The sequence below is a fragment of the Schistocerca piceifrons genome, chromosome 4, assembly GCF_021461385.2.
Source record: "Schistocerca piceifrons isolate TAMUIC-IGC-003096 chromosome 4, iqSchPice1.1, whole genome shotgun sequence".
In the NCBI taxonomy this organism is placed as follows: domain Eukaryota; kingdom Metazoa; phylum Arthropoda; class Insecta; order Orthoptera; family Acrididae; genus Schistocerca; species Schistocerca piceifrons.
Genome location: NC_060141.1, coordinates 292,295,463 through 292,312,691, shown reverse-complemented (window position 1 = coordinate 292,312,691; position 17,229 = coordinate 292,295,463). Strand labels below are relative to the sequence as shown.

The 17,229-nt window shown below is 36.2% G+C and overlaps 1 protein-coding gene across 1 annotated transcript in view; it reads left to right on the top strand.

Annotated features, from left to right (window-relative positions):
- Positions 1-17,229, top strand: part of LOC124795477 (integrin alpha-4-like) — a 554,156-nt gene that overhangs the window by 393,066 nt on the left and 143,861 nt on the right. Inside the window, exon 16 of the mRNA XM_047259514.1 lies at positions 10,596-10,812. Coding sequence (XP_047115470.1) covers positions 10,596-10,812 — 217 coding nt within the window. The remainder of the gene's footprint in view (positions 1-10,595; positions 10,813-17,229) is intronic.

The window sequence follows — 17,229 nt, the reverse complement described above, 5'->3', positions numbered from 1 at the left end:
TACCATAGCCCATGAATGCCAGATTCTGCCTTTCTGTCCCAATGGATATGTTGGTCATATATTCAGCATTCATTTCTGGGGTAATTTCCCACAGTGTTGCTTGTCTGGCATACAAATGATTTGGTCTTTCCATCAATACTTAAAAGACAAAGGTGCTTGCACAGCCAGCTCCTGGCTCTTCCCTTTCTGAATTTAGCATTTCCGTTTCTGGATACACCCTTGGAACAAGTGGACCATTTCCTTTATCTAAGAAGTATACTGTCACCTAATTGCTCATCTGAAAAAGACTTGGAGAACAGAATAAGTGCTGCCCATGTAGAATTTTTCATCTCAGAAAACGAGTCTTCCTGAAAAAAGACCTAACACTATACACCAAATTGACAGTGTATAAAGCTGTTGTCATCTCAGTGCTGCTCTGTGGTTGCAAAGCCTGGACATTATACTGCCATGATCTGAAGAAATTAGAACGGTTCAACCAACAGAAGCTAAGACACATCATGAACATGAAACGGGATGACTATATTGAATACCACTGTTCATGAGAAAGCAAAAATGAATTGTATAGAAGCTCTCATTATTGGGCACCACCTAAGAAGGGGAGGGCATGTCCAGCAGATGAGAGAAGACAGATTTACATGTCAAATCCTTGACATTAAAGTGAGGTGCCCTCTGAAACACCATAAGGATCAGTATAAGAAAAATCTAAAAATCTTGAACATTGATCCAAGTAACTGGTCCACCATGGCAGAAGACTGCAGTCACTGGCACTCAACTACCTCAAATGTTCTTCAGAACTTTGAGTGGAAATGCCAAAGACTGGAGAACGACAAACGCCAGAGATGCAAACTCCTCCAGGCCCAGCCTCGTCCCCCACCTTCCATTATTTGTAATTTTTGTGGTCACATGTTCCATGCTAGGATTTGACTACTAAGCCATCAAAGACATTTCCACACCTGAACCATGACAAAGGAAATCTCAGGAGGGAAATGAAAACTCAGATAAGAGTATGAGCCAATGACGATGACGCTTGTCTGGTAGCACTGACAACTCTATTCAAATGCTGCTGCTCTCAGTCGTTAAGTTAGGTTGTTGGCCACTGTGTTTCTGTTGGTGAGAGGTAAGGCCTGAAATTTGTTATTCTTGTGACACACTTGACACATTGGATCTTGGAATATTGAATTCCCTGATGGCTACTAAAATGAAATGTCTCATGCATCTAGGTGCAACTACCATTGCGCTATCATAGTTTGTTAATTCTCATAATCATGTCGGAATCCTTTTCTCATGAATCATCTGAATGCAAATGACAGCTCTGCCAATGCACTGCTCTTTTATGCCTTGTGTACAACATACCACCTATATATATCCATATCACTATCCCATGAGTTTTGTCACCTCAGTGTGTATGCTGCAGAAAAATAAAGGTGGTGGCAACAGTAATAGGAGTTTTTTATAATACCAATACTTCTATTGTTTGTTATTGTAGTAGTAGTATATGCTGTTGTAGCAGTGCTAATAGTAATAGGTATCAAGATAACTATAAACTGTTATGATTTTAGGACTGATGTAGATGGCATATTGATAACGTTTTGAGTGGACTGGTTACCATTATATACATGGTTTGTATATACTTAAACAGTTAAAAGTGTCCTTTGTAAGTTGTGTGTGGCTTTGCTCACAACACACAGCCCATGACACTCATCATGGTATATTCATAAAGTGTCTATTTTAAAAACTTTCATGAATCTGCAAAAATGTTTATGAATTCTGAATGGCATAAAGATGTAATTGAGAGTGTTATGACAGACAAAACTAAGAATGTAGAAGAACTCTTTAAAGAGAATCTTGAGAAATTAGTACAAACTAATTATGATAATCTGAAATCAGTTGTTTTTGTGTGTTATATGACTTGCCTTTAAGAGGAAAAATAAATTAAAATAAATTTGTAGTTTTCACATAAAATGACTGGAAATTGATGTTGAACTTGGGGTAGTTGATCAAAAATGCAAAGTATGGGAAATGTTATTCATAAGGAATTTTAATGAGATGGAAATGATTAATTGAGAGAACAGAGTTTACAATGGAACCAACTGTAAATGATGTAAATGCCAGGGAAAAGTAAAATCCAGGATTGTGAAAACATGTTTTACTGTATATATATGGTTAGTGTGTTTATGTTTATGGTATTGCTGGATACTAAAACTAATAGGAGAAAATAATGAGCAGTTAACAGTATTCACAAAATTCCTAAAGCAATTTTATGTGGGAAATGTTTTGCCCCTACTGAGATGTAGACCTGCAAGCACCCCTGTTCAAATCAAATGGCTCCAAGCACTATGGGACATAACATCTGGCTGTAGCACCACTGGTGCTTGCAGTACCACCGTATAAGGGCATATCTTGATTTGGTGTTTGGTGTGCCTACATCAACTGCATGATTGCTGGATTCCATGACAGGCAGCGCTACAGGCCACCATCTCTATCTAGAGTATTTTCGGTAATTTTTATTTCACTGGATTCTTTAATTACAAAGTTATAGAAGCCATTAATGCAAGCCTTGTCATATGTTTCATCAAATTTTATCCAGTGACCATTTTCTATAGCATGCTCAGCTAAAGCAGATTTCTTGTGTAGCATATGTGATAAAACATCTAATGTTCCTTCCTGCTTTGTTCTACACTGTGCACTGTTTGTCAGATATAAGACTGGCCATAACAACAAGTTATGTAAGGGACATACCAGCAGCCCACTGGTAGTCATACCACTTGACATTGACTAGGGACTGCTTGGCCAAAGTCTCACGTAATTTTAATCACTTAACACAGCTGAAAACATGGGGACTTTTAATTCAGTGGATGGAAGAAGGCTTCAGTGGGGGAACCTCACAAAAATTACAGGAAATGTAACACATAAATAATCCAGTGAATTTCAGACAGTCACTTAGAGTCAAGGAAACTGTACACAATTTGAGGAATTCCTAACTTGAACTTTTGAGTGGAAAATTAGGTTAGTCACATTCTATTACAAAAAGCTTTGTTGACAATAAGGTTTAATGCAAATGGTGATCTCTTGAAAATCATTTCTTGAACTCTGGTAAGTCAGCACATGACTTGATAGCTCATAGTGATAATGCTGAAAAAATTGATATGTGTGCAGCTTATTAATAAGTATGCCTCTGGAATGTAAATTATTGTTACTGTTCTGGAAACTTTGTGAAGTGATAAAATTAAATGTTCTTTTGTGAAACATAGACTATTAGATGTACAAACAAAACATAATAATTTTAAAGGTAGCAGCCCATTTGCTGCCTTCATCTCCAGCATTTGTCTTGCAGCAAGGCATCAAGTGACACCTATGTCTCAAGGTATGTGTGGTGCAAGATCCAAATATACTTGTTACAGATGTGAGAAACTGTGAAACATTAGTGCACACTAAAGAGCAAATTTAAATGTAACACGTCCATAAATGTCGTGACTATTTTATGAGAAGCAAAAGGAAATGAAGACAATTTTCATAAATCTAAGTTAATCAGTTTTAAAGTAAAGAGTATCAGCTGAGATACTCTCCACCTAATGGAGAAATTTACAGTGATAAACAGCAACAAAACAAATTGAAAAAAATTATACAAATTATCAAATCACTACCTGCTTGTGGACTGTTGGTTTAATACCATCATCACACTCATAAACTGCAGTTAACTGTTTGATAATCTAGTGAGCAGTACTTATATTCTATTTATGCTTCTGTGACTCTAATCTGGCAGGTTCTACATCAGTGAAAATCCATATATGCTCTTGTTAAGAGTTCCATTCAATCATCATTTGTGAGATGGAAATTGACAAGGGACCTCTAGTAGAAAATTTTGTATTTTGAGGTTCAGCATTGAATTCTGAACACTTACAAAATAAAAAATAAAAAGAATAAAATAAATTTACCTGAATGAACTCTAAGAAGCTGAATATTAGTGATGGAAAATAGGTGTTTTGTGATAAAGAATTTTTAAATTTCTTTTATTGCTCTTGTTTAATTTTACACATTTAAGAAACAAATTCTGCTTGTATATTACCCTTAAAATGACCTTTGTCAAATGGTTCAGATTTTTTTAAAGTTAACATTACACAATAAAGTGATTAACCCATTCAGACTTACAGCACGTTACATTTTTTTTTTTTTAAGTTAACATTACACAATAAAGTGATTAACCCATTCAGACTTACACCACATTATAGTGAACAAATATTTAAATACAAATAAACTTGTCCCAGATCAAGAGAAATTTGCATATCTCCACTTTTTTGGCAAATTATTGGTATTTTTACTTTGTGTTATGGCATCTTTTACCCCAAATTTTGATTTTGAATCTATTTATAACCCAAAACCATCTAAAATTGTGAATTCACAAAAGTTCTAAAAATATATATTCCTCACATGACATATTTTAAAATGACCAATATAAAATACTTGTGTTGAAAGGGATTTTAGATTTTTCACAGAGTTTTGCTTCATCATCTTTGGTTCTAGAATATCTGGCTAGCCAAGTTCTTCCTCAGGATTTTTACTGTCACTGTCACTGTCACTGTCAGGTTCTGGTTCAGGTTCTCATTCTGGTTTTACTTCAGAATGTAGAATGTCTTTTTATTTCTTTGTGCAATAGATCCTGCTGTTTGTAAAATGTAATATTTTGATTGCCTTGTCTTTCCTGCTAGAAATAGCAAGTGTATTAGGGAAGTGTATTAGTCCCAATATTGTTTCTTGTATACATTAATGACTTCCCACAAAGTATCAGACATGGAGAAAAAATACTTTTTGCTGATGACAGCAACATAGTAATAACAGGTGAAAATTCAACACAACTGTCAGAAAGAGCAAACGAGGCTCTCAATGATGTCCACAACTGGTCATTAAAAAATAAAGTAACCCTAAATGTAAAGAAAAAAAGTTAATAATAATGAATTAGAATGTGTAACAAGTACCAAATTCTTAGGGATGAATGTAGACAGCCAACTGAAATGGACAAACCATGTCAACATTTTGGCAAAGAAATTATCCACAGCATGCTATGCTCTTAGAATCCTTGCACCGATATGCAATAATACCTGTTTTAAAATAAAATATTACGGATATCTACACTCAGTCCTCAGCTATGGGATCATGTTTTGGGGAACAAGTGCCAGTAACATACAAACTGTGTTCAAAGTACAAAAAAGAGCCATGAGGATAATAACAAACAGCAACAACAGGGCCCACTGTCTAGAATTATTTAGAAAGCTAGGAATTCTAACTGTTTCTTGTGAGTATATCTTTCAGAACATAATGTTCATTAAGAAAAATCTCAACATGTACAACACAAACAGCCTAATACATGACCTGAAACAAGAGCTTGTCACCACCTCCATCTAGATAGAAAGAACTAGGCAAAGACGCAAAAAAGTATATTTTATAATGGGATAAAACTGTATAACAAATTACCACAAGAAATTAAAGAAATAAATGAGCCCCTCACTTTCAGACAAAAGCTTAAAACCTTTCTGGTAAGTAAAAGTTGTTATACTGTAAAAGAATATTTAACATAGATGTAGATTATTAGCAACATATGACATTATCGCCAAAATATTATGTTATTATAAATGTGTGTATGACTAGTTATAAAAACTACACAAAATATGAGAAACCCGTTTCATTGTAAATGTAAATGTGTGCTCATGTGTTGTCAACTGACGACATCCATACAATATTTATTGTTCCATGGATGAATAAATAAATAAATAAATTACTGCACTTGAAAATCAAACAGGTCCAGTTTCTCCATGAAACATATGGCATGCAAATTCATTTCCATCAGTGTCTATTTGGCAATGTACACTAACTCTGTAGCTAACAATGAACTTAAAGTGTATGTATTTAGTTATGTGAGGTACTTTGTTAGCATTACTATTCATCTGGATATTTAGCCTATCATTAATATTCACCTTTGTCTTTTCTAGCAGTAACAGCAGAGTTAATATGTATTGTAGAGTGTAGGTTTTTGCTGTGACAATAATGTCAGCTGTTAGCTGCCAATTTAGGGCTGCCAACTGCAAATTGGTAATATCTGTAAGCATTTGTACCTCTTGCACAGAAAGGGACCACTTCTCTAGTTTGGCAGAAATGTATTCACAAGACTTTCTGTTTTATACAAAGCTGCTCTGAGCTCCCTAAAATGCCTATAAAATTAAGCAGATACAGTTTTGTGAAGCATTACATATGTGGCTGTGAGATTTAAGAAAGGGGCCTCTTGTCATGCCATTGCTATTCCCCCATAATGACAAGTGATCATTTTTCAGCAGACTGACATCAATAGCTTTCAAAGATATTATTGACTCCTGTTGGATTCAAACAACTTTCAGATCAACATGGGCATGTCCAGAATGAAGTAAGTTCTTACAATACACAAAAAATGAACCTTTTTTGCTTGTATTGAAAATTTACCTCCCCACCAAAAGGTCCTTTTTTGCTTTCCATTTCACATTTACACAAACAGAAACAAGTTTTTGAAAATAAAATTAGTATATGGTATTTGATTTAGGTTCAAAGATTTTAAAAATCCAGTGGAGCTTCTGCCACTTTGGTATTCTCAGGTACTCCTGTCACAGCAGTTACATGCTGATATTTATCTACATTAACTGCATATAACATTTGTTGTCTTGTCTTAATAATTTAAATAGGTAGTATCTTGTCACTTCAGAATTATGAGGCCTGATGTGAAGCTCAACAACCAATGAGTAGCCCAGTGCCAGCAACTCTCTTTCTCACTCCCACAGAGACTAACATTTTTTACACAACTTGCATTATTTGCTTACTGACTAAATAATAACTGTTGTATGATGTCTAATAACAAATTTCATAACAGATCATACCTAAAATACTTTTCTATTTTCTCTTATGTCACTTACACAGAAGTATTCAAACTTGGAAGAAATTATTAATGTGTTGGACATCGTTATAAAAGTTGAATTACTTGCACACATTTTAAGGTATTGCTTCAGTGGAAACAAAGCAAATATGGGAGTAACTCTTGATGAAATTGCTGAAATACTTAAACCAACCTGAGTATGTATGGATTTGGAATAATTATTCTTCACCAATTGTTCACTGTTGGTACTCCACAGGCTGTGGATGTAGATGCATTGCGAACCCAGTGATTCGGAAACAAATTCTCAGTAGGAATTTACACATTTTTCCTAGATTTTTGTCCAGAGAAAGTGTGAGAACCTTTGTATTTGTAATGTTATTGGCTCTTGTGTAGTTTCATTGCACTGTCTTTCTTTGTCTTTAAGGCTGTTTGCAAAGCATGATTTCACTTGTAACTCTTATATATGGTAACAAGGAGCTTGGTGCAAAATTCTGAAAGACAGGTTATTAATGTGTCTCACAGTGCACCATATCTACACTTATTATCAAAAGTACAACCATATGGGTTATCAGATGAAATATGTGACTGGACTGAGGATTTCTTGATAGGAGGATGCAGCATGTTATGTTTGATGGAGATTCATTGATAGATGTAGAAATTACTTTATGTGTACCCGAGGGAAGTATGTTAGGTCCTTTGCTGTTCACATTGTATATCAGTAATCTTATGGTCAGTATTAATGCAGTGGTCAAAATAAACACTTAATATTGTTTTATTGGCAATACTGGACATAATAGGAATCAAAACTGATTTTGTTCTGTCAGTGACAGTCGTAAGAAAACAGAAATAAAGAAGATGAACAAATTTCCTGCTGATAAACACAAAAAAAATACAAAGACACTGCTGAAACTAGGTTAACTCCTTACTAAATTAACCAGCAAAGCCTATGGGATATTGTCCATTCCCCTATAGTGGCCTCTATGATGTGCTGTAAGGTCACTAGTAGGGCAGGACAATTGTAAACTACTCATTTTAGCTTCGGTGATGCATTCTCAATGCAACTGAGATCCAGCGAATATGGAGGCCATTCCATCTGACTGATTCTATGCTCCACTGGGAGGGTGTTCACAAGATTGTGATGATGAGAAGAAGCATTGCCCTCCATCAGCATGAATCCTGCTTCAATATGTTCACCAAATGGGACCACATTGCATGCAATGATATTGTTCCTATACTAAACACCAGTAAATTTCCCATGTACTGGCACATAGAGATTCTTTCGGCCACATGATTCCTCTCTAAAATATGACTGAACTACCTTGATAAGCGTGGTGGTCTATTATACATTTCAGGTGTACACCTTGTCATTGATGCCTCCAAATGTGAATATCGGTATTTTCTGGGTGGAGACTGATATGAATCTCATCAAATGTGAACACTGTGTCCCAGTGTGCTTTGTCCACAAAGAGTGGTTTGATGCCCATGTGACACAAGCCCTGCTCTAAATCCAATTTAGAGGAGCTGCCGTGAGAAGTGTTTTTACACATAATACCTGCTCGTGGAGCATGTTTCATATTGTTTGTGTTGTCACCTGCACTCCTGCAGCTGTTTGAAGCTGCCACCATGGACATATAGCAAAGTATTGGCAGTTTCTGTTTGCTGTTGTATGCAGATATTGGTCCTGCACAGCTGTTGATTTCTTCTTTGGCTACTTCTACAATGATCCTCAGCTGATCCTTTTGCTAGACACTTGTTCCAGACTGCAGAGACATCACTTTTGACTCACAGTGATATTCCCTTCTACATCTGCTGGTCTCATTCCCTGCAGAATTAGTGTGACTATATGGAGCCTCACAACTCTCACAATGCACTCAGCACAAGTACTGTTTTGTTTACAGGTGACACAATTGCTATAGACTGTGCATATTGCACCCTCATGGTAGAAAAATGGATTGTTCTCATTAGAATTACATTAAAAACAAACCAGTGAGTTGATATCATAATGCATTTTGCATTACAACCTTCAGTATTAAAGTTTTGACAAAATGCAAGATTTATTTTGACCACTTTAGTAGTGTCAGACTTTTTGCAGCTGATGCAGTTATGTACCACCCAAGTGCGTGGGAGCTGTACCAAATAGGACTAGCAGGGATACTGTACATGTACAGAGAAGCACAGCATGAATGAAGCACAGCATGAACCCCTAGGAGGGTGGCTCAGAGATGCTGAGAGAACTGAACTGGCAGACTCTTGACGACAGATGGAGCTTATCCTGAGAAAGTCTACTGACAATGCTTCAAGAACCTGCTATAAATGATGACTCTTGAAATAAACTGCAAACTTCTATATATCATTCCCACAGGGATCGTGAGAATAAGACTAAATTAATTACAGCACACACACAGGCATTTGCATAATCATTTTCTTCCCATGCTCCATATGTGAATGGAATGGGAAAAAAACCCTAATAATTGGTACAATGGGACACACCTACTGCCATGTACTTCACAGCGGTTCACAGAGTATTCATGTAGATGTAGATATAATGCTGCATACATTGTTAGATCCTTATTGTGAAGATATTTTTGGAATAATGTATCAGATTTGTTGCCAAAATGCCTATCCTGTAACATTTTGAGATGATATTATGCAGAGTTACAGACACACTCACAAGATTAACTAATCTCAGCTGAGATTTTCAGATGAGGTATGTCATCTTGATATTGCCATCAGGGATGGCATTTTATGTGCTACAGTGCTGTAGGCTGTAAAATAACTGAAATTCCTGGATGGACAAGTTTGCAGAATACGGGAAAGGCAACTCCTTTCCTACAGAGGATCAGTGTGTGACACATACAAATGCATGATAAAAAACTCTTGCTGTTTTTCTTGTAAGAGTTCACACATTTACACACACAACCTCACAGACATGCAAACATACATGCTCAGAGTAATAATTTTACTTCTACTCTTTTTCTAACTTCATGAAGTCACTGTACACAAATACACACAGTCCTGTGGTAGCAATAACACTGACTGTGTATTAGCAGTTCAAGCAGATGATTTGGGAAAAATTAGAAGTTCAGGTAGAGAGGGGATGGGAAGGGAAACTGATAAACCTCAGTAAAATGAGGATTAATGATAGAAAAAATCACATAACTTAATGAAGCACGCCCAAGAAATTTGACTGAGTGGGAGTGAAGAAAAATGTGGAAAGAGGGGGGGGGGGGGGGGGTTGGGGCCAATGTAAGGTCATGAAACAGTTACGAAGTAAATAATAGAGAGAAAATGATGAGGGGGAGGAATTGGTGAGAGAAGAAAAGAATGGAAAGGATTTTGTTAAAAATGAGGACTAGTGGATATTTTAACGTGGGTATTTTGGGGGAGGGACAGATTCCAAATAAGTACTTCAGAGGAGTGTTGCTGGGAGGAGAGACCAAATGATATGGCTACTGAAGCACTTTTAGAAGTTAGTGTTGTGATGGTGTCCCATTACCTAACCAGGCAACTGAGTTTGCTGTTAGACAAAGTTTACAGTGCCTATTTGCAAGCACAGACAACTTGTTAATGTGAAATAATTTAGATAAAATTTATTAATGTAATGTAATAGCATAATTTAAATTAATGCTAAAGCACAATCTGTTTTTGTTTTTAATGTATTGACACTTTTAATTATTTTTAGTAATCTGAGTTTTCTTTTTAGGGTAAATGGAACTTTTGTAATTGGTTCAAGCAGTGAACTGAAACTACTGTTTGGTTTTACTAATAAAAAGGAACCAGCTTACCAGACCATTCTGCATGTGCAAATTCCAGAACCTGTAAAACGTCTTAGGCTCCACAAAGATTGTTATGAGACTATAAGTTTGATGGAGACAGTTCTGCATTGTAACCTAAAGTCTCCACTGGATTATAATGATGAGGTAAGGTCCATATCACCATTTCATTATCAGTATCAATAAATTAGCATATAACATATCCAAAGTAGTACTCACTAAGGAGAGAAGATACACCGAGATGACAAAAGTCATGGGATACTTCCTAATATGATGTTGGACCTCCTTTTGTCTTGTGTAGTCAGCAACTCAATGAGGTGTGGACTCAACTAGTCATTGGAAGTCCCCTACAAAAATACTGAGTCATGCTGCCACTATAGCACTCCATAACTGCAGAAGTGTTGACAGTGCAGGATTTTGTGCATGAACTGATTTGTCAATTATGTTCCGTAAGTGTTCAATGGAATACACGTCCTGCAGTCTGTGTGGCAAGATCATTCACTTGACTTGCCCAGAATTTTCTTCAAACCAATCATGAAGAACTGTGTTTTGGTGACATGCCACCTAGTCATTAATAAACATCTCATTATTTTTTGGGAACATTAAGTCCACGAATAGTTGCAAATGGTCCCCAAGTAGCCAAACATAGTGATTTCCAGGCAACTGTTTAGTCAGTTGGTCCAGGGTATGCAGTCCATTTCATGTAAACACAGCTCACAGCCTCTGTCTCTCATATAGTTGATAATATTAATTATACACATATGGTGTCATCTACTCTTGTTTTCAATAAACTTAAAAACTCAGGCATTCATATTTATTCTAATAGATAGGTCTTAACACAAGTGCATTATGTTGTGTGTTACACTCTGTTAACTATGCAGCTTCTCAAAAGTAATCAAATATGAAAATTAGTGATGGTCTTTCACTTGCTAAACAAACAAGTGAAAATATTTATAGACAGGTCTCACTGAGATCTATCTGTTGACACATCACTGAGGGTTTATCAGTTTTATTAAAATAGAATGTTTTGCATCAACGCTTATTCCAATGCAGAGAAAAAATTCATTCTGGAAACAATAGCTCCACAATATCTTTTCTTCCAGGAGTGCTGGTCTTCCAAGGTATATTTGATAACTTACTTCTGTGAGGTTTGGAAGCTAGAAGATGAGGTACTGGCAGCACTGAAATTGGGAGGCCACCTCACAAGTTGTGCTTGGATAGCTCACTCAGTAGAGTACTTGTCCTCAAAAAGCATAGGTCCCATGTTCAAGTCTCAGTCTGTTGCAGTTTTAATCTGTGAGGACATTATGAAGCACGATACATTACATTTCAGAGTGTAAACAATCCTCCAGCTGTTGCTATGCAATGTCTCCTCAGTATCCTTTCTCCCAGAAATGCTAGTTGACAGAGTATGCAGGGTAATTTCTGTCAAGTTTGGAAGGTAGAAGATGAGGTACTGCCAAAAGTGAAACAGTGAGGGTGGCTCGTAAGTCATGCTTGGATAGTTCAGTTGGTACAGCACTTGTCTGTGAAAGGAAAAGGTCCCAGGTTCATGTACCAGTTTGACACACAATTTTAATCTGACAGGAAGTTTTTTATTAACATAGTTAATATTGAAATTTGGTAGTAACATTGATCAGTTGCAGCTCTGGAAATGCTAATTGTATTATAGAACTTGATGACCGTAAATTACATCCTAACTTTGTCTTTAATTCACTGTTTTCACCTACTGAATCTCTCTATTCTTTTACAAAATATAATGACATGTGAAGAACACAAAATGCCGCTATAGGATTTTAACTTCTGCCTCTTTACTTGTAGACAGCCCACTTGCTTCACTATGGCAGGGTAGTTCCAGCCCCCAGCCAATCACAGCCCATCCTCTGGGCTAACATATGGCACCTGTTCTCAAGAATGTGTATATGTCATCAATTTGGTTGCTGTCTGGTGTGCATCTCTCATAAATAAGCAAACTATCATGCAGTCATGCTTATTGAAATATCACTTGATGAAGATTTCATCTCATTACCTTAATTGTTGAGAACAGTTAAACTTGTTATCCAGTTGGACAACCAATGAATTTTATGCAGAAAGTTTCACCAGATTGTTTCACCTCTTATATCAATTGATAATGATAGCATGTCATTTTTGCTTCTTTACAAACTTTATAGTACCTCAGTCATCCTTTAAACTAACTGGAAGATCATTTGTATAGTTTTAGTACAAGAGTGGGATTAATATTGATTACCACATGTTACATTACCCCATTGTGAGATCAGTTTCATTCTTCTGATGAAATCTGTCTATATGACTCCCTATTTTCTACTTTGAAGAGAAGACTCCATCCATGCAAGAGGGATTGCATTAATGAGATAAAATTCTTGTTCAGTAAGTAGAAGTTTATAGTCCTCAACATCAGTGTCTATAACAGTATCACAGAACATACCAACAGGATAACTTTTGTGTTTTTGCCACCTTGAAGTATTCTTTTATCTTATACCAGAGAGAATCTCATTTCTTCCAGCTGTTCTTCCCATAATGTTACTTTTAATATGAAGAAGAACAGGCTATGTACTGGCCACAACCTGGTTTATTGGTCAGACTACAACTCAAGCTCAATTTTCAACTCAGATTACAAATTGGTCATTTTACAAGAACATCCTGTCTGACAGATTTCTGTCATCAGATTCTTCTCTTTTCGTTATTCTACATTGTTAGATCGGTGTTTCTAAAAAACATGGACCTTTTCCATGGAGGAACTCCATGATGTGACTCTCAGTACTTCTGACCGTCACTACCCTCATGTAGTGCAAAGTCGATTTATGAATTTTGAAGCAAATTAATAATTTGGGTGGCTGGTCACTTTTTTACAGCACCTGGAATGGTGAGTTAGTGTGCAGGGAGAAGTAGCAATGATATAATTTGTATAAACAGTTTTCATAATTCTCATCTATTATTCTTCTTCCTTGTTTTAAATTGCACACTCATAGTGCATTCTGAAATGCAACTTTTTACAATGATCTAGAGGATGTTCAGTTTGATTTTGTTAAATAGTAAGAACGCTGGTGGATTTTCTGTTGTTGAATACATACATTAAGTGTTTATATAAGTTGACATTTACACATTGTCGTACAGCTGTATGGTAGTGGATTTCTGGGTTTTGAGTCTTCAACTTGGGAATCGGTCAGTTCATATGATCCGATATCAGTTACTACCTTTATCTAACCATATCTAGTTTTATTACAATTACCCTCCAAAAATTTTAAAAGCATAAAATGTGAGAAAAGTTTTGATTCGAAATAATAAATCTTGTTATGCCAAAAAGATTTGCGAGTATAACAAATCAATATTCTTAAGTTCTTCATTACCTGATATACAGCAGTTTTGACTACCTTAATATCATTACTTCATTCAAATGAGGGCAAGAGCAAAATTTTGCCCTACATAGTTCTCTTCTCACAAAATTTCAAAACAATTACAAAGTCATATAACATAAATGATATAAACAAAAGAAGGTATACATAACAAAAATATCTACTTATATCTCTGTCCTTTGACTTAAAGCTATGTTCATTGATTGTGTCCTAGTGGCAAGATAGTAGAATGTGTATTTCATGAGAACGTCTAAGCATTTTAATATACCTAAAAGTGTTGTGATCAACAAATGTCTATAACTAACAACTACACAAAACATTTCTTTATATGCCTTCATAAAACAACATTTATAAATCTCTCTTCAATTAATGAAATATTATTGACTGAAAGAACCCTACAACCAAAATAAAACAACTTTGTCCACATTGAGTTATTTGAAGTGCTTTAAAAAAAATGCAGCAAAATACACTGAAGTGGCAAAGAAACTGGTATAGGCATGCCTATGTAAGACAAAAAGTGTCTGGCACAGTTGTTAGATTGGTTACTGCTGTTACAATATAAGGTTATCAAGATTTAAGTGAGTCTGAATGTGGTGTTGCAGTCAGCACGTGAGCAATGGGATACAACATCTCTGGGTTAGTGGTGAAGTGGGGACTTTCATTTCATGAGTGTACTGTGAATATCAGGAATCCAGCAAAACATGAAATCTCCAACATCACTGAGGCCACAAAAAGAGCCTGCAAGAACTGGACCAATGACAATTGAAGGGAATCGTTCAGCATGACAGATGTGCAACCCTTTCACATATTGCTGCAGATTTCAATGCTGGGCCATCAACAAGGGTCAGCCTGAAAACCATTCAGCGAAACATCATCGGGGCTGAAGGCCCACTCATGTACCCATGATGACTGCATGATACAAAACTTTATGCCCTGCCTGGGCTCGTCAAGACTGACATTGGACCATGGGTGACTAGAAACATGGTGTCTGGTTGGATGAGTCTTGTTTCAAATTGTATAGACCAGATGGACGTGTATGGATATGGAGACAACCTCATGAATCCATGGATCCTCCATGTCAGCAGGGGTCTGTTCAAGCTGGTGGAGGCTACGTAATGGTGTTAGGTGTGTGCAGCTGGAGTTATATGGGACCCCTGACACATGACTCTGACAGGTGACACGTACATAAGCATACTGTCTGATCACATCCATTGTGCATTCCAAAGGACTTGGGAATTCCAAAAGATCAATGCAACACCCCACAGGTCCAGAATTGCTGCAGAGTAGCTCCAGGAACACTCTTCTGAGTTTACGCTGGCCACCAAACTCCCCTGACATGAACATTATTGAGCATATCTGGGATACTTTGCAACATGCTGTTCAGAAGAGATATCCACCCCCTCATACTCTTATGGAGTTATGGAAAGCCCTGCAGAATAATGGTGTCAACTCCCTCCAGCACTCCTTCAGACATTAGTCAAATACATGCCACATCAAGTTATGGCACTTCTGCATGCTCGCAGAGGCCCTGCACAATGTTAGGCAGGTGTAGCAGTTTCTTTGGCTCTTTGTTGTACTTTAGATCACAGAACAAAATTAATGTACTTAGTTAGGAGCTTACTCCAATTGCTTAGAACACAAATCAAATGTTTTTCCAACAACATTTTACAATGTCTTTTACATTCTTCAGTAATATCTTAATCTCCTTCATAATACACTACATCATCACACATCACTTTGGAAATTTATATTTGTTTCTTCTATCTAATTACCAGAATCCAATTCTCTCGCTATCTCACTTTTACATGGTTTAATAAGACAAATGTGCCTGCTCAACACTTACATTCATACCACATGAAACAGAAATTACATCATTAAACTACATTTCATTGCTTACAGCTTCAGCTGTCATAACAACATCAACACCTTTTTCTCCACTTAAACCTCTCTTATTCCTTTAAAGCAAGCATTCTTTCATGCATTACCATTTTGACCACAACATATGACACAGAAACCACTACACCTTTATTGTAAATGTTCACCTCTGTATTGGAGTAAACACCCCTTCTTGGGCATTACTATCTCTATAAACATCAGCTGCAAGCCTCTCTGCATGTACTCAATAATCACTGATTTTCACTGAAGCAAACTCCACTTCATTTTTTTCAATATTGTTACTGTTGCCCATCATTAACCTTCTATCTCATTCATTTTACCAAACTCCATATTTTACCAAACTCCACATTTTACCAAACTCCACATTTTACCAAACTCACATTTTACCAAACTCCACAGTTGACTCTACTTTATCATCCCAAAGGGATACCAGAACCTTCTTACTCCTAAATTTAACTTTCATACAGAACATTGAACCCTCAGCATATAAAAATAAGTTACAACAAAAATTATTTATTTCCCTATGTTGCTAGAATCTTTTTCTTCATGAAATGGCAGATGCTTTAAGTGTAGAACTGTCCACTAATCCACATGAGTTGTGGCAGCATCAACTAGGATAGACCCTGGATAGAAAAGAGTAAAACAAAAACTGAAGAGCACAGTGGGAGTGGAGCTCTGATTGGAAAGACTTAGAATAGAGTGCACCAGAAAATAAGAATGGATACACCCAGCTAGGGATGGTGAGTACCAAACAGTGGTGGAAATCAGCAGACCCTCTACGTTAATTTGATGTGCAAGATCATTAATTTTATCACTCATTTTGTCCTTTAGTCTGTGATTACTACAAACATTTTGCATTCATTAGTTTTCATGTCACATAATGGATTATACACTAACATATGAAAAACTAGTTTTCAGGTCTTTTAAATTATATTACAGGATGAAATAGCTAGCTCATTCTTACATGTTTTTTTCTGGAAACTGAGCTATTTAGCTACTTACATAGGGAAAAAAATGACCATAAGTTGTGCCAAATATGTCAACAACACTGAAATTTTCTTTAAAATACTGTCCATTAATTATTTGTCACTGTCATATTTAATTTCTTCTTTCACATCTACATAAAGTACATTGATTCAGTTGGACAACATAAAAAATCTCAGTCATAGTTAACACAAGTAAATTATATGCAGCACAAGAAATTGCAGTTATTATGTGACAAATGTTGTGGTGATTTCCACATACATTCCCAAAACTAGAACACAAGAAATAGCAAAGTTTCATTTGATGACAA